At 43.5% G+C, this 14841-nt stretch overlaps 1 protein-coding gene across 4 annotated transcripts in view; it reads left to right on the top strand.

Annotated features, from left to right (window-relative positions):
- Positions 1–14548, top strand: part of ZNF451 (zinc finger protein 451) — a 47411-nt gene extending 32863 nt beyond the window's left edge. For all 4 annotated transcript variants that reach the window (XM_083177286.1, XM_083177284.1, XM_083177285.1 and 1 more), the window contains 6 exons: positions 1912–2007; positions 3633–3773; positions 10119–10249; positions 12686–12872; positions 13476–13523; positions 14043–14548. In XM_083177286.1, coding sequence (XP_083033412.1) covers positions 1912–2007; positions 3633–3773; positions 10119–10249; positions 12686–12872; positions 13476–13523; positions 14043–14089 — 650 coding nt within the window. In that variant the 3' untranslated portion in view covers positions 14090–14548. The remainder of the gene's footprint in view (positions 1–1911; positions 2008–3632; positions 3774–10118; positions 10250–12685; positions 12873–13475; positions 13524–14042) is intronic.
- Positions 14549–14841: the final 293 nt, after the last annotated feature.

Here is a 14841-nt window from a genome sequence, read left to right as displayed (position 1 = left end):
GGAAATCGCATCGCATGGGCCATTTTGGTGCCATGCGATGCAATATTTTTTTATGTAATTTATTCACTGCTCTGTGTGCCCCAGGGGATCGCATCGCACCTCCCGCAGAATGGCATGCGATTTTATAGGGTGGGCGATGCCATTACATTAGCTATACAATAATATTAATGTATGACATACAATGATGTTTTACGCACCCCGAAGCGTGGCGAGCACAGCGGAACGCGCCCTCCGACTTTTTTATACCCCCACTAGCCACGTGGGCGTGAAGTTGATTTCATATAGTGTGGCGAGCGCACCGAGCCCAAAACGTGGCGAGCGGACGCGGATTACTTTACATGTATTCCGCATCCCCTCGCGGGGCTCGCTGCGCTCGCCACACTATATAATATCAACTCCATGCCGACGTGGATAGTGGGGGTATGAAAAAGTTAGAGGACGCATTCCGCCGCCCCTGGCGAGGCTCGCACTCGCCACTTCGGGTTGGGGGGGTGCGTAAGACCTCTTTTTATGACCTACAATCATATTATTGGATACCTAATGTAATGGAATCGCACACCCTATAAAGTTGCATGCTATCGCATGTGAGTTTGTGGGAGATGTGATACGATCCCCTGGGGCGCACAGAGCAGTGAATAAATTACATTAAAAAAATCACATCGCATCGCACGGCACTAAAATGGCCCATGCAATGCGATTTCCCTATGCAGAATAGCCCACTAAGCAAATAGAACAACCAAACCACACAGTTTGATATTAGGCGCTGATTTGTTATTCGGTACTGCTGCTGGGCCGTAAGGGGGATTACCAAACCCCTTTGTGGTACAATAATGCAAAAAAGAAAAAAGAGTGGACCAGCGCTGTACTGAATATAACAGTTTAAATTTATTTAAAATATAAAAGTAATATATAGTTATCACATTTATTCAAATATAACAATTGGCCATTTTCAGACAAACAAGACTTACACACATATAAGACAAACACACCCCTTGGCGGTGAACTGGTTAAGTTTTTTTCATGCAATTAGATTTTTTCTTTTTCCCGATATATCGGTTAGTTGGGTTAGTTCTTATATATAACACAGTCCCCACTATATGTGCACATTTGGTTAGTGGTATATTAATTTGTAATCCAGGGAGGACAAAAATGGCTTACAATCTATCAGCGGCTTCCTCAGGAGGTATACCTCCTGAGGAAGCCGCTGATAGATTGTCCAGGCGGAGAAACGCGTTGAGGTGACACCAGGGGGACTTTGGCAGGCTACAATACTCAGGATCTCCTTGAACCTCTCGGATAAGACCGGAAAACTACAGGTCGGAGAACTTACAAGTGAGAGTAAGCCATTTTTGTCCTCCCTGGATTACAAATTAATATACCACTAACCAAATGTGCACATATAGTGGGGACTGTGTTATATATAAGAACTAACCCAACTAACCGATATATCGGGAAAAAGAAAAAATCTAATTGCATGAAAAAAACTTAACCAGTTCACCGCCAAGGGGTGTGTTTGTCTTATATGTGTGTAAGTCTTGTTTGTCTGAAAATGGCCAATTGTTATATTTGAATAAATGTGATAACTATATATTACTTTTATATTTTAAATAAATTTAAACTGTTATATTCAATACAGCGCTGGTCCACTCTTTTTTTCTCACTAAGCAAATAGCTTAGTGGGCGCTGTTCTAGGAAACAACCACCAAATATTTTTATTGGAAACGGCTCCCTATTGTGCCTGGCTTTTTCCTTTCTAATATAGTGACCAGGCATTGATTTATGTAATATTCTCCAACACATCAGCCTATTAATGTGTAATACTCATATTGAAATATAGTGATAACACTGAATCCTGAAACCTTTTGAGAAACCAAAGGAAATATTAAAGTTTTTTCTTCCTTCCACTTTAAGATTCTAGTCTGGGAACTCCTACAAAGGTAATGCAATATGAACCTCAGAACATCAAACCTGAAATGGAAGCAGCAGAAATAGAGGACATGGATACAGGTACCTTATTGCTTTGCCTATACATAATAAGAGATTGTGGAAAGTTCATACACACATTTTGCTGGTTACAATCTGAATGGAAAGTTATGCATTTAGATGTTAAACAGACTTCCAAGAAAAACTGCTTTTACACTAAATACCCACTCATAGGTCATTTTCACATTGTACTTGGTGTAGTTTTCATTGCCTTCCAGACCTTAAAATGCTGGTACAGTATCTGATGGATATCAAAGTTCTAGCAATGAATCCTGCATGGTGTTCGCTCTGCTTATCCTTATTCGCTGAGTCTTCCAGAGCTACTAAAGGGTAGATTTACTTGAGCTTCTAATAATGAAAAGTGTTGGTATTGGCCATAGAATCCAATTAGATTATATTTCTTGGATACAGCAGAGCAATAGCTGTACTCTGGTTGCCACTTTTCAGGTTTAGAAGCTTCCATAAATCTGCCCTCAAGAGTCTTAGGGGTATTCAATCTTGGCCTCTCTTTCTGCATGGCAGAAATAGCGGCCTTTTCCGACATTATTAGGTCTAATGTAATTTAACCTATTCGATGTGGGCTCCGTTCTTCCAACTTGTGGAAAATATGCCGACATTCGGAAAGTCCTGAGATTGACGAAAATGGGTGCTGGTAGTCTGAAACACCCACTGATTCGACAATCCAGCGGCTGTTTCAGACCATACAGATTTGCGTCCATAGGGAGGCAAACCTGTTGCAGGTGAGTACCGCTGGGATTGAATACTGCGTACTTGTTCATAATGTCAGTGGTGTCAGTTATTGTCCTTCCCAGCACATGTGAATGAGCTCTTGCAGAGGTGGGAGGCATTGTGACCATATATCTACCTACTTAAATCAGCTGTTGCAATCTAATGGTGTGTACACACGGTGAGATATGCCGTGTGATGCAAGTCCCGATGCGATCAGATCACATCGGGACTCGCATCGCACGGCATGCATGTAATGGCACAATTTTTACCATATAGTGCAGATCTGCACTATATAGTCAATGCAGCCCAGACTATCTGCCTTGCGATATGTGAACACGCATCGGGATCGCAAGGGTTAAAACCCTTGTGATCTGCATGCGATGCCGACACGATGTTGACTATATCGTCAACATCGGAAGGCATATCTCCCCATGTGTACACACTATAATACTATAATTTCTAGTACCCAGTGCTTGGTCTTAGGATAGATGCAGTTACGTCATAACTACTGCTTTCAGTTATAGTAATTCTTCATCTTTTACAGGTTATATACCTGCCTTATAACTTATTTTTGTGGTACGTTAATGTTTAAATATTATGGGGATGTCATTTAAATAAAATGAGAAACCAACACTTTTCCTATTCAATCTATAGTCCATTAGATAGTGCAACTGCCATTAGCTAATTCTTTCCCCCTTAGACCTCATAAAAATACTATTGTAGGAAAACTGGTTTTGTGCAACACTCTTCTGTAAAATGAAGTTGGTAAACTTAATTTTATTTAGCCAACTTTAATTTTTTGCTTTATTGTTGGCTAAATGTCTTACGTCATATTAGATGGTTTGGTCTTGTGTATACATTTTATGTAGAAAAAGTAAAGAGCAGAGCATTTAATCACAACCCTTTTTCTTTCTATCAAGGCATAGAACAAGAATTGCCTGATTTGGAATTTCTCCAGACAATGACACACATTGTGTTTGTTGACTTGGACAACTGGCCACGGTTTTTTACTCGTCTACCAGGACACTTAAATCAGGGAATATTTGTATGGGGATTTCAAGGTGAGAATTTGATATACATGATCATATCTTTGGACCCTCAGCAGCAGCAGATTGTTCAACTAGCCCTGCCAGGGAGGCATTATCTTGCAAGGTTTTTGTGAAAATAAAGTTGGAGTCTGTGTAAAAAAGAGGTGTTCCCTTGGTGGGGGTAAAGTTAAATTCGTGCAGATTTAAATTTGGTGTTGAACTGGAGACTATATATTACCAAATCATCTTACCTGGGAAAGGGGCTCTCTATGGTATATTTATTTTCTGACTTATTTATAAGGAGACCTTGTTGCAGTAGCAGGAGTTGGGTGAGCGCTTTTCAGAGATTTGGGAAAGTGGGCAAATGACACCTTATTGGTAGAATGGGAACACCTACTGCTGAGCTACAATCATGCTAATGCAGTGCAGGTACTCGGGATCATATTCTATAAACTCCTCCTGTCAGCATAATCCATACAACCAGGAACTATTGTACTAGCACTAGGGGTATATATTTTGTCCCCTTTTCCTTGAAGACATAAATATTTTGCTGGGCGAATATAAAATAGCTTCTGTAATCTACTACTGTAGATCCCTACTGAAGTTCAGTTATACCCCTTTCACATCCCACAAATAACCCATGTCTGACCCGGGATGACGTGTGGTGTGAAAGGGTCTTTCTCCTTCACCCACTAGGTGTCACTGGAGTTACACTGGGGAATAGAAGGCGACCACAGGGAGCATTGGCACTAAATATAAATTAGTGTGACCAACTCCTCCCCTTCTACTTCCCCTCCCAGGCAGTCTTAGATTGTGCCTGAAAAGGAGCAGGTCACATCTGGCTTACTCCTGGGCTTTTTTGTAATTAGGGCATAAAGCAGCAAGAATTGCCATTGAGGACAGGCAGATAGTTGCTGCTACTATCTGCCTGAGACGCGGAAGCCTGCTGGAGGGAGCCGGTTGCTGCCACGGTATGCGCCCGGCTCCCTGGCTGACAGAGACCACCATCTCTGGAGATGTAACGGGCACCGCTCATACGTGGCACGTGCCCGATCCTCCCCCAACCCCACCGCCGACGGCAGTGTCACAGCACTGTAAGTATTACCCTGCCTCCCTGTTAGAGCGGAGGTCAGGGAACACAAGCGGCGGTGCAGCAGAGGGTTTATTTAAACCTTGCACCATTATGGAGATGGAGATGCTGGGCGGGGGAGGAGTCACCGCACAGTGCTCCCAGCAGCCCTGGCATTCCCCGGCGTTCCTGCATGTCATGGCGGCCGTTTTCTTTGTACTTTGGCGCCGCTGAACACGCTGCTGGAGGCTTTCACTGTCTCTCCCTTCCAGTACTTCTGACTGGCAAACTTACAGTATACCTACAGAGAGTAGGTGTGGTAGTGTGTGGTAATTACTGTGTACTTTATTGTTACAATAGCAGGGGGAGTTGCTTGCAAGAAGTGTAATACAAAATTTACACCTTCTACAGAGGGAGTTTTACTTTGTGCTAAAGCGGGGTTAACAGTGCATTTATCACAGTCTGCTGTGCATACCCCTGTCTGGACATCACAGCTTGCTGATGTCATGTCCCAGTTATCTTCTGAGCTCTCAGCAGCTCAACAAGATAGACACATCCAGAAACCAGAAGGCCTCTTTAACTTCTGCTGTTGAACGCTTAACAAAAGCTCTGGCCCCAAGGCCAGCAGAGGGCGCTGGTGCATCCTCTTCAAGGGCATTAAACCCCCCTCTTTTACAAAGAAAGAGGTTGCTTCCACAGTCTGTGGATTTAGGTGATTATAATGATATGCCTGATCTTGAGGAGGGTGAATTTGCTCCCCCAGAGGAGGAGGATGTTTTAGCGCTTGATATGCAAGACCCTGAACAAGCCTTTCAGGGCTTGGAAGATTTAATTGAGATGGTAAAGATAGCTTGTAATGTGACAGGAAACTGAAATTCCTGTCCGTCCTTCTCTTTTTGGTAAGAAGCAAAAGCAATCTTCCACTTTTCCTCCAGCTGAGGAACTGGATGACCATGTGCTGCAGGCCTGGTGTCGTCCAGACAAAAAATTTCAAGTACCTTGCAGGTTTTTGTCTAATTACCCCCTGCAATCTGAGGGTAGAAAGAAGATTGAAATACCACCAGTGGTGGATTCATCTGTATCTCGACTGTCAAAGAAGACAGTCCTTCCGGTCCCAGGGGCTTCCACCCATAAGGACACCTCGGACTGTAATTTAGAGGTAACCTTAAAATATTTTTTTTCTGCGGCTGGTGTTATACAGCGTCCGGCTCAGGTCGGATGCTGGGTAAATAAGGCTATGGGGGTATGGGCCTCACAGATTTCAGCAGAAGTTCGTGAGGGTTCTGACCCCGCCTCTATTCAGCTTGCCGAACAGATCCAGGAGGTTTCTACATTTTTAATGGAAGCCTCATCAGATATTTGTATGGTTGCAGCCAGAATTTCTGCACTCTCCATATCAGCTCGAGAGCTCTTCGGCTACGCCAATGGCATGCGGAGTTCAAACGAGCAGTGGAGGCTCTTGCGTTTAATGGTGATGTCCTGTTCAGGTCTAAGCTCGATAATTGGATATCCCAGGCAACAGGAGGTAAGTCTCAAATTTCTTCCTTCAGCAGCTCCTCGCAGGACTCCACAAAGGCCTTCCTTTCGGTCCTTTCGTCCCACTGGCAGATTCAGAGGACGTTCCAGAGGCGGTGTTGTCACACAGAAGTTCCAGAGTACATGGAAGAGGCGCCTCTGCATCCAGCCAGGAACTGAAGTCCACCAAGCCCACTGCATGATGGTCTCCCGTCCCATCTGGGGGATTCCAGGGTCAGGGCTCGACTGAAGTCCTTCTGTCACGTCTGGCTGCAGTCTTGTCAGGACTCGTGGGTGAGGGATCTTGTAGCCCAAGGCTACAAGATTCACTTTCGCTTGTCTCCCCCAAGCAGGTTCTTCAAAACCGGTTTACCGGTCTCTCAGAAAAAAGCAGTACTTCTGTTGTCGTTTGTCTCCAAACTGCGAACAATGGGAGTTGTGATTCCGGTACCCGAAGATCAGTGTACATAGGGATACTACTCCAGTCTTTTTCTCGTGCCAAATCCGGACGGCTCGGTACGACCTATATTAAACCTAAAGAATTTGAACCTGTACTTACAGGAGGTCAAATTCAAGATGGAGTCCCTGGAGTCGGTGATACAGGGTTTGGAACAGGGAGAATTCCTGTTCGGTCTCTCATCAGCTCCGAGGGTCTTCACTAAGGTGATGGCAGTGATGATGGAGGTCATCCGCTCTCAGGAGGTGACGATTATCCCTTATTTGGATGATCTTCTGCTTAAGAGACAGTCGAGGGATACCCTATTGTCCAATATCCTCCTCACACAGAAGACTTTCATTTCTCACGGGTGGATCCTGAACTTCGCAAAGTCCCAGCTCCAACCCTCTCAAAGCCTTCTGTTCCTGGGGATGACTCTGGACACCCACCAGATGAGGGTTTTCCTTCCATCCGACAAGATTCAGTCCTTGCAGGCCCTAGTCCGGATGGTGCTACAATGTCGACTGGTATCTGTACATCTTTGTACCAGACTCCTAGGAATGTTGGTAGCCTCCTTCGAGGCAATCCAATATGGTCGCTTCCACTTGCGACCTATCCAGTTGTCTCTCCTCCATCAATGTTCGGGGTCACACCTGCATCTTCAGCAGCAGGTGACTATCACCTCGAGCACGTCTGTCTCTACTGTGGTGGCTCAACTCCGAAAACCTGCTAAAGGGCAGGAGGTTCAAAATCTGGGAGTGGACACTCCTCCCCACAGATGCCAGTCTTCGGGGCTCGGGAGCTGTCACTCAGGATCACCAGTTCCAAGGGTTATGGACAAGACAAGAACGCCTGCTCTCCATCAACGTGCTGGAACTCAGAGCCGTGTACTATGCCCTCTTGCAAGTGAGACACCTGCAAGACAGGGCCATCAGAGTCCAGTCCGACAACGCCACAGCCGTCGCCTATATCAACAAACAGGGCGGCACTCGAAGCCAGGCGGCCATGAAGGAGGTGAGCAGGATCATCCTGTGGACTCAGGCCCATGCCCAGGCCTTGTCTTCATACCTAGAGTAGACAATTGGGAGGCCGACTTCCTAACTCGGCAGGATGTCCACCAAGGAGAATGGTGTTTCAGACCTTAGTGCGTCATTGGGGCCGACCGCAGGTGGACCTGATGGCATTCCGTCACAATTTCCAGCTTCCCAGGTACTTTGCGCAGACTCTAGTCCCACAGGCCGTGGGGGTGGACATGCTGGTCGCTCCTTGGCCTTTTCAGTTTGTGTACCGATTTCCCCCATTCCCATTGATACCTTGGGTATTATAACGCATACGGAGGGAGTCACAGCCCTTCTAATATCGCCGGACTGGCCTCGTCGCTCTTGGTACACCAACCTGATGGCTAGTCAGTGAGCCGTGGTCACTATCGCTTCAAGAGGACCTCCTCAGTCAAGGACCCTTCATCTTTCCAGATTTAGGATGTCTTCATTTGACGGCGTGGCTGCTGAAAGGTCCATCTTAAGGCGAGCAGGTATTCCAAGAACAGTTATACCTACCATGATGAGGGCCAGAAAGGAAGTCACTTCGAGACACTACCACCGGATTTGGAAGTCTTATGTGGCTTGGTGCAAGGGGCCTGGGGTTTCCACTACCCTATTCAAGAAAGCTAAACTTCTCCTGTTTCTACAGGCGGGTTTAAATTCCGGTTTAAAGCTGAATTCCCTGAAGGTTCAGGTCTCGGCCCTCTCCATATTTTTTCCAAAAACTATTGGCCTTCATTCCAGAAGTACAAACTTTCTTCCAAGGGGTGCTGAGGTTACAACCTCCTATTCGTCCACCTACATCTTTCTGATAGCTAGACTTGGTCCTCAGATACCTACAATTGCCAGTGTTCGAACCATTAGAAGATGTGGACCTCCATTACCTTACTTGGAAGGTGGTTCTTCTGTTGGCTCTGGCTTCGGCCTGAAGAGTCTGAATTATCTTTCTCCCTTCCTCCAGTTTCATCCGGACAGAGCAGACTTCATACCAGTCTATCTTTTCTTACAAAGGTAGTCTCTGGGTTCAACGTAAACCAACCCATTGTAGTCCCAGCCTTATCTGAGGCTTCACCAGAGGAAAGGTCCTTGGACGTGGTTAGGGCACTGCACATCTATGTCTCTCGCACGGCCTCTTTTTGCAAGTCGTATGTCTTGTTTGTCACCTATGACCTTGTGTGTTGTGGGTGGCCAGCTTCCAAACAGACGCTTGCCAGATGGATCGGTCTGACCATTCGTTTCTCTCCAACAGCTCTGCGGAGCTACTACGTGGTCAGGTAGTCCAACCTTTGTTCGTTTCTATAGGTTTGATACCTTTGCGGCGCCAGCTTCACAGTTTGGCTGCTCCTGTTTTAGGGGTTCTCAGCGCTCTTCTGCCCGTGTTTGGAGCTTTAAGATGTCCCCAGTGTAACTCCAGTGACACCTAGTGGATGAAGGAGAAACAGGGATTTCTGTACTTACCGTAAATCCTTTTCTCCGAGTCCACAGGTGTCACTGGACACCTGCCTCAGCGCTGTTCTCCACCATAATAGTTTCATGGTTAGGTTACTCTTAGGTAACCTTGGAGTTTTCCCTTGTCAGGGTTTATAGTTATTTGGTTATTATACCAATTTGGTCTGTTTGACTTGGTGTGTTATGTTACTTCAGTGTTTTTGTTTTTTTTGTCACGGTTTCTTTCTCTACTATACGTATTGAATGTTATGTTGTGATTTACCTCCTCTTCGGAAGTGTGTGAGTATCTTCCTGCTCCTTCCGGGCATAATCTTTATGACTGCCTGGGAGGGGAAGTAGAAGGGGAGGTGTTGGTCACACAAATTTATATTTGAAGTGCCCATGCTCCCTGTGGTCGCCTTCTATTCCCCAGTGTAACTCCAGTGACACCTGTGGACTCGGAGAAAAGGATTTACGGTAAGTACAGATATCCCTGTTTTTGATTTACCCAGGCCTAGCAACCCGGCATTCTGACCCGAATTAAAGAAATGTTAAGCCTGGATCTGACCCAAGTTGCTGTGCAGTGTGAATGGGTAACCTGGGTCCCGTTAACCGTATAAAGAGGTGGTAGCATCGGCTACAAGTGCTGCCTACCCCTGCCCCCTTTCTGACGTCAGTGACCCTGTTTATTGCTGGGTTGCTGTGGGGAACTTTCATTGCAAATGCCGGGATGGACCCGTGTCCAAATTCCGAGTGCGATTTGGCATTTGTAATCTAAAAGGGCTATTCCTTTTCGCTAGGTGTTCTATGAATGCATTTACAATATACGTTCATTTTTATTGCCCTCTGGTGTGATTTCTATTAATATTCTTTGTTTTGGCTATTTGTAGGAGGGAAGACTATTTGGAAGCCTCCAGTGAACTGCAAAATTTTTGTGCATTTATCTAATACTGGCTGCTTCTTCCTTCATCCTCGCTGCTGTTATCAGAAAGATGCCGCTGACTTTGCCATATGCATGCATGTAAGATATAAATGCACATATCCATTTCTGGGGGGGGGGGGGGGGGGGGGGGCGCCTATATTCCACAACTAGCCTCTTAACTAAAAGTCATTGCTGTGGTGTCCCTAAGATGGAATACAAGAAGGGATTCCACAGTGAGTACAAAAAAAGTTTCCATTTATTATAGATATTTACATGGGGTAAATTTATGAAAGCATCTCAAAATGAAGAGTTGATGTTGCTCATAACAAATCAGTTTGTCTTATTTTCTAGAACACAATCTAGGTAAGACAGAATTTGGTTGCTATGGGCAACATCACCTCTTCATTTGTAGAAGCTTTAGCTAATTTACCCCTATATCGTCTAATTCAATCTGCATGATTTATCTGTATGGATCCAGACAACACAGGACAAATCATTCTTTGTCATTCACAAACGATAGTTGATACCAAGCCACCTGCGCTCATATAGGAACTGCAGCGGGGAGAAACATGGATACCAAACCCAATTCAATATCGACACAAAAAGGAATGAGACTCCAATGTGCTTTTCCCAGGATAAATTCACACAATCTTGTCTGGATGGAGATTGTCCTGTCATTTGGAAATCAAGAATAACGATTGTGTCTCTGTGGGGTACGAAATTGTGAAAATAAAGATACCTTTATGTGAACATCTTCAAGTGAGACTAGGTGAGTCTCACAAGGTTTTCCATACAGAAGCCTAAGAAAATTCTCACGCCTAAAATAAGGAGTTTTTCTTTTTATGTTCGGAGACTAGGCGCAACATCTCTCCCTCTAGAAAGGAGTGTGTGTACTTATACTGGGAACAGCGCAGTGGAGTCTCATTTCTTTATGGGCATTCTTTGTCATTACCTACCTTCCTTCCTTCCCTCCACCTGAAAACTTACTATACATGCTGTAACATACATAGTAACACCGTAATTAAGGCTGAAAAAGACGTTAGTCCATCGAGTTCAACCTATCTAACTTGTAACTACTGACTTGAATAAGTCATATCTATAGGATTCCCTGGTACTTATGTAGTATCTGGGCGTCCGATTTAGAGATCGGATCGCATCGCATGCGACCAAATCGTATGCGATGGTCAAGATTTTTCCATACGATTCATTGTTAAAATGGTCTGAGTCCATTTTAACATAGAATTCAATGGGAAAAGGGGGTCCTTTTCCTTTCCCCACTATCCAAGTGGGCATGGAGTTGGATATAAACCTGTAGCGAGCCACCGAGCCCCGCGAGGGGACACAGAATACTTTTTAAGAAATATGCGTCCCCTCGCGGAGCTCGCCACGCTTCGGGCTCGGGGGCTCGCTGCGCTCGCCACGCTATATAAAATCAACTCTATGCCCACTTGGATAGTGGGGAAATGAACAGGACCTTCTTAACATTGAATCCTATGCAAAATCGCATCGCATCTGATTGTATGCCTTAAGGTAAGGCATACAATCACAAAATGTGACGCCCAAATACTACATAAGTACCGATTCCCTTAGTTTCCAAAAATGTATCCAGTTTGGATTTAAATTAACAGTAGTTGCTGTAACCACCCCCACCGGCAATGAGTTCCATAATTTTACTGCTCTAATGGTGAAGAATCCTCTACTTAATTCAATATGGAATTTATTTTTCTCGAGCCTCAGTACATGCCTGCGTGTCCTAAGTATAGGCCTGCTAGTGAACAACTCATCTCCCACTTCCATATGATTCCCAATCCTGTATCTGAACATACTAATCATATCCCCTCGCAACCACCGATTCTCCAGTGAAAACATATTCAGCCTGGTTAACCTATCTTTGTATTCTAGTGATTCAAGACCTTTTACTAGCTTAGTCGCCCTTCTCTGTACCTGTTCCGATTCATGTATGTCCTTTTTAACGTGCGGTGCCCAGAACTGAACACAATATTCCAAGTGTGGTCTCACCAATGCCTTGTAAAGAGGCACTATCACATTGGCATCCCTTGAATCAAAGTCCTTCTCTACAGCAGCATTCCCTATAATAACTCCAAGTAGCTTGTGAATTTTTGTTCCCATAATGAATTACTTTTCATTTTTCAGCGTTAAACCGTATTTTCCACCTTACCAGTTTATTTAAGTCACTTTGTAGTGTTTCCACATCCTCTCCTGAGTTAATTTCCTTACTCAATTTCGTGTCGGCTGCTAATATTGCAATTTTACTCAGTCACTTCCAATATCATTAATGCATGAACTGTAGTATTTAATCTGTGCAGTACCCTGTAGTAGTTTGGTATGACCTACTTACTACAAATATGGCACATTGCACTTCTCATAATGGGGCATGCAGGACAATATCCCTGTTTGTGTATTTCTTTGGGGGTTGGCGATGCCGTGTCCATAAATAACATATCCATGTAGGAAGATTAACAATTCCAAGCTGTATTAAAATGCCTTTGTCTTCTGGTTTCTTTTTGTTTTCAGGCAGGTCGCTTAGATGAGCAGCTTCCAAAGCAAATTCCTTTCTCCATACTCTCAGGTGATAAAGGTTTTCTAGAGTTACAGAACCAGTTCAAGAAGACACAGCGACCTGCTCATATCCTTGACCCTCACCATTTAGATGGAGAATTGATGTGTTCCTTGATCAATAGCATATCAGAGACTGCACAAGGTATGGAGTCTGTGTCTCGTGTAGCTGCCAGGAAATGCTTTGTTCTAGCCAAGAACAGATATGAATACATTTTGCTAATAAACTAGTAGCGGGGCTGACAGACAGAAAAGTCATTATTTTATGTAGAATAGAGTACTGTTGCCAGCTGAGACTCGAGTGTAGAAGACTGGGTGCATACTTCTATAGACATGCTGCTATTGCGATATTGAAAACAGCCCATTAGTTAATAAGGTTTGATTTGAAGCATGAAGATTAGCAGTAATGGGAGTTGGAGAGATGTGATTTTTTTTTTTTTTTGTGTTTTAATTTAAAATTTGGTCAGTTCTTAATTGCATGAATATCCATCAGTGTTTTGTGTAATGAAAAGCCTGTTATAGACGTTTAAAAATTGCATGTTCCCAAGAAAGTGTAGTGGACCTTTTTTTTTTTTTTTCCTGGGTATGGTGACAAATCTCCCATATACATTAACACTGTGTACCACTCAAGTAGCACTACTTTTTAGTGAAGGCATCATTTATGTAGATAACATAATGTTACCTTTTCTGTGTCTGTGTGGCTCCACTTTTGTCAGCACAGTGTTATGGACTTGTATCTTTTCTACAGAAACGGATGATGTGGACGTTGACATTAATTCAGTGGAACAGGATGAAGGTTTGTTGTTGAGATTTGTGTTGGATTTTTTGTTTATTATAAATCACGCACATTATTTTGGTTGGTACATTGTGACCTCTGTTGCTTTTGTTTGTCCCCTTCTGTGTCTAGCGTATTAACATCCTCTTGCATGTTTTGTTGGTACTTGGTTTCTGCTGTCCCGCCTTATGGTACATGTACATATGCACTTGGTATGCCCCCAGCTGGATGTTCTGTTTTGTATATAGTAATGGCCACCGTTTGAACTGCTGCAAGACCAGATTTTTTTTTCATGGTGAAAATTGTAGATTACGATAATCTGATAAAATGTGTGGGATTATAAACCATGATAGTGTGGCTGGCCGCTGTGTGTAATCCCTGATCTATCTTGCATCTGTCTTGCTTCCTTGGGGAAACGATTTCCTAGAACAGATGTCTCATGCTTATTTATCGTTACTGGTTCTGTTTTCACAATGCAAATGTTTAGCATATAATCCAAATTCCTATCTTTACATACATATGTGTATTTCTATTTTACAGAAGCTATCCTTGAAGAAGTAATGAGGAGGAGCTTGGTGGAAATGTAAACCCAAAAGGAAAAATAAATCTACTTCAATCCTCAGTGATTGCATATCAGCCTAGTTCTTTATCATTTGCAATGGCATCATACGTTTACTTACACCTTTTGTGTCAGTCTCTAATTGATGATTTACTCAATATAGTATAGCAACATTATAAATTACGGATGTTTTGAAAGGATTAAGAAAAACACTGCTTTCATGTTCTCCTGTCAATGTTTTACAGGCATTCAAGTAAATTGTTTAGAATGTGCTTGCTACAGATTTTGACAGCATTTCTAATAACTATTCCGATCAAGATAAATGTAAAATATAATTTGTTAGATTTGCTTTATGTTTATATGTGTTTTAAAGTCTACATATCTTTGTGTGTGCGTTACTGAATGGTAAAGTACTGTAAGTGTGACTGAATAGTACTTGCTTAAATCATTTCAAATAAAACACTGGTGATATTCCTTACCAACCACATGATTTCATATTTGGGTGATTTGTAACAATGGCAAATCATATAAATATGTTATGTATATATTCAAAGAGGAGAAAGCCATGTCTACTGGTCAAAAAATTTTTTACGTAAATTTAGGTAGACTAATGGGGGTATTTAATCCCGGGTTCTGACTGTCTGAACGTTCACATTGTCTGCGAAAACGACCGTGGATTGTCAAGATCCAGCAGTGATCTCGACAATCCACAACTGTTTTCGGCGAAACAGGCAAGACTGCTTTTAAAGTCGGTCCATCTGACGAGCTGCAGCTTCAGTG

The sequence above is a fragment of the Crinia signifera genome, chromosome 3 (genome assembly GCF_055691185.1).
Source record: "Crinia signifera chromosome 3, ASM5569118v1, whole genome shotgun sequence".
Lineage (NCBI taxonomy): Eukaryota > Metazoa > Chordata > Amphibia > Anura > Myobatrachidae > Crinia > Crinia signifera.
Note: the sequence above shows the minus strand (reverse complement) of the source record. Positions and strands in the feature narration are given on the sequence as shown.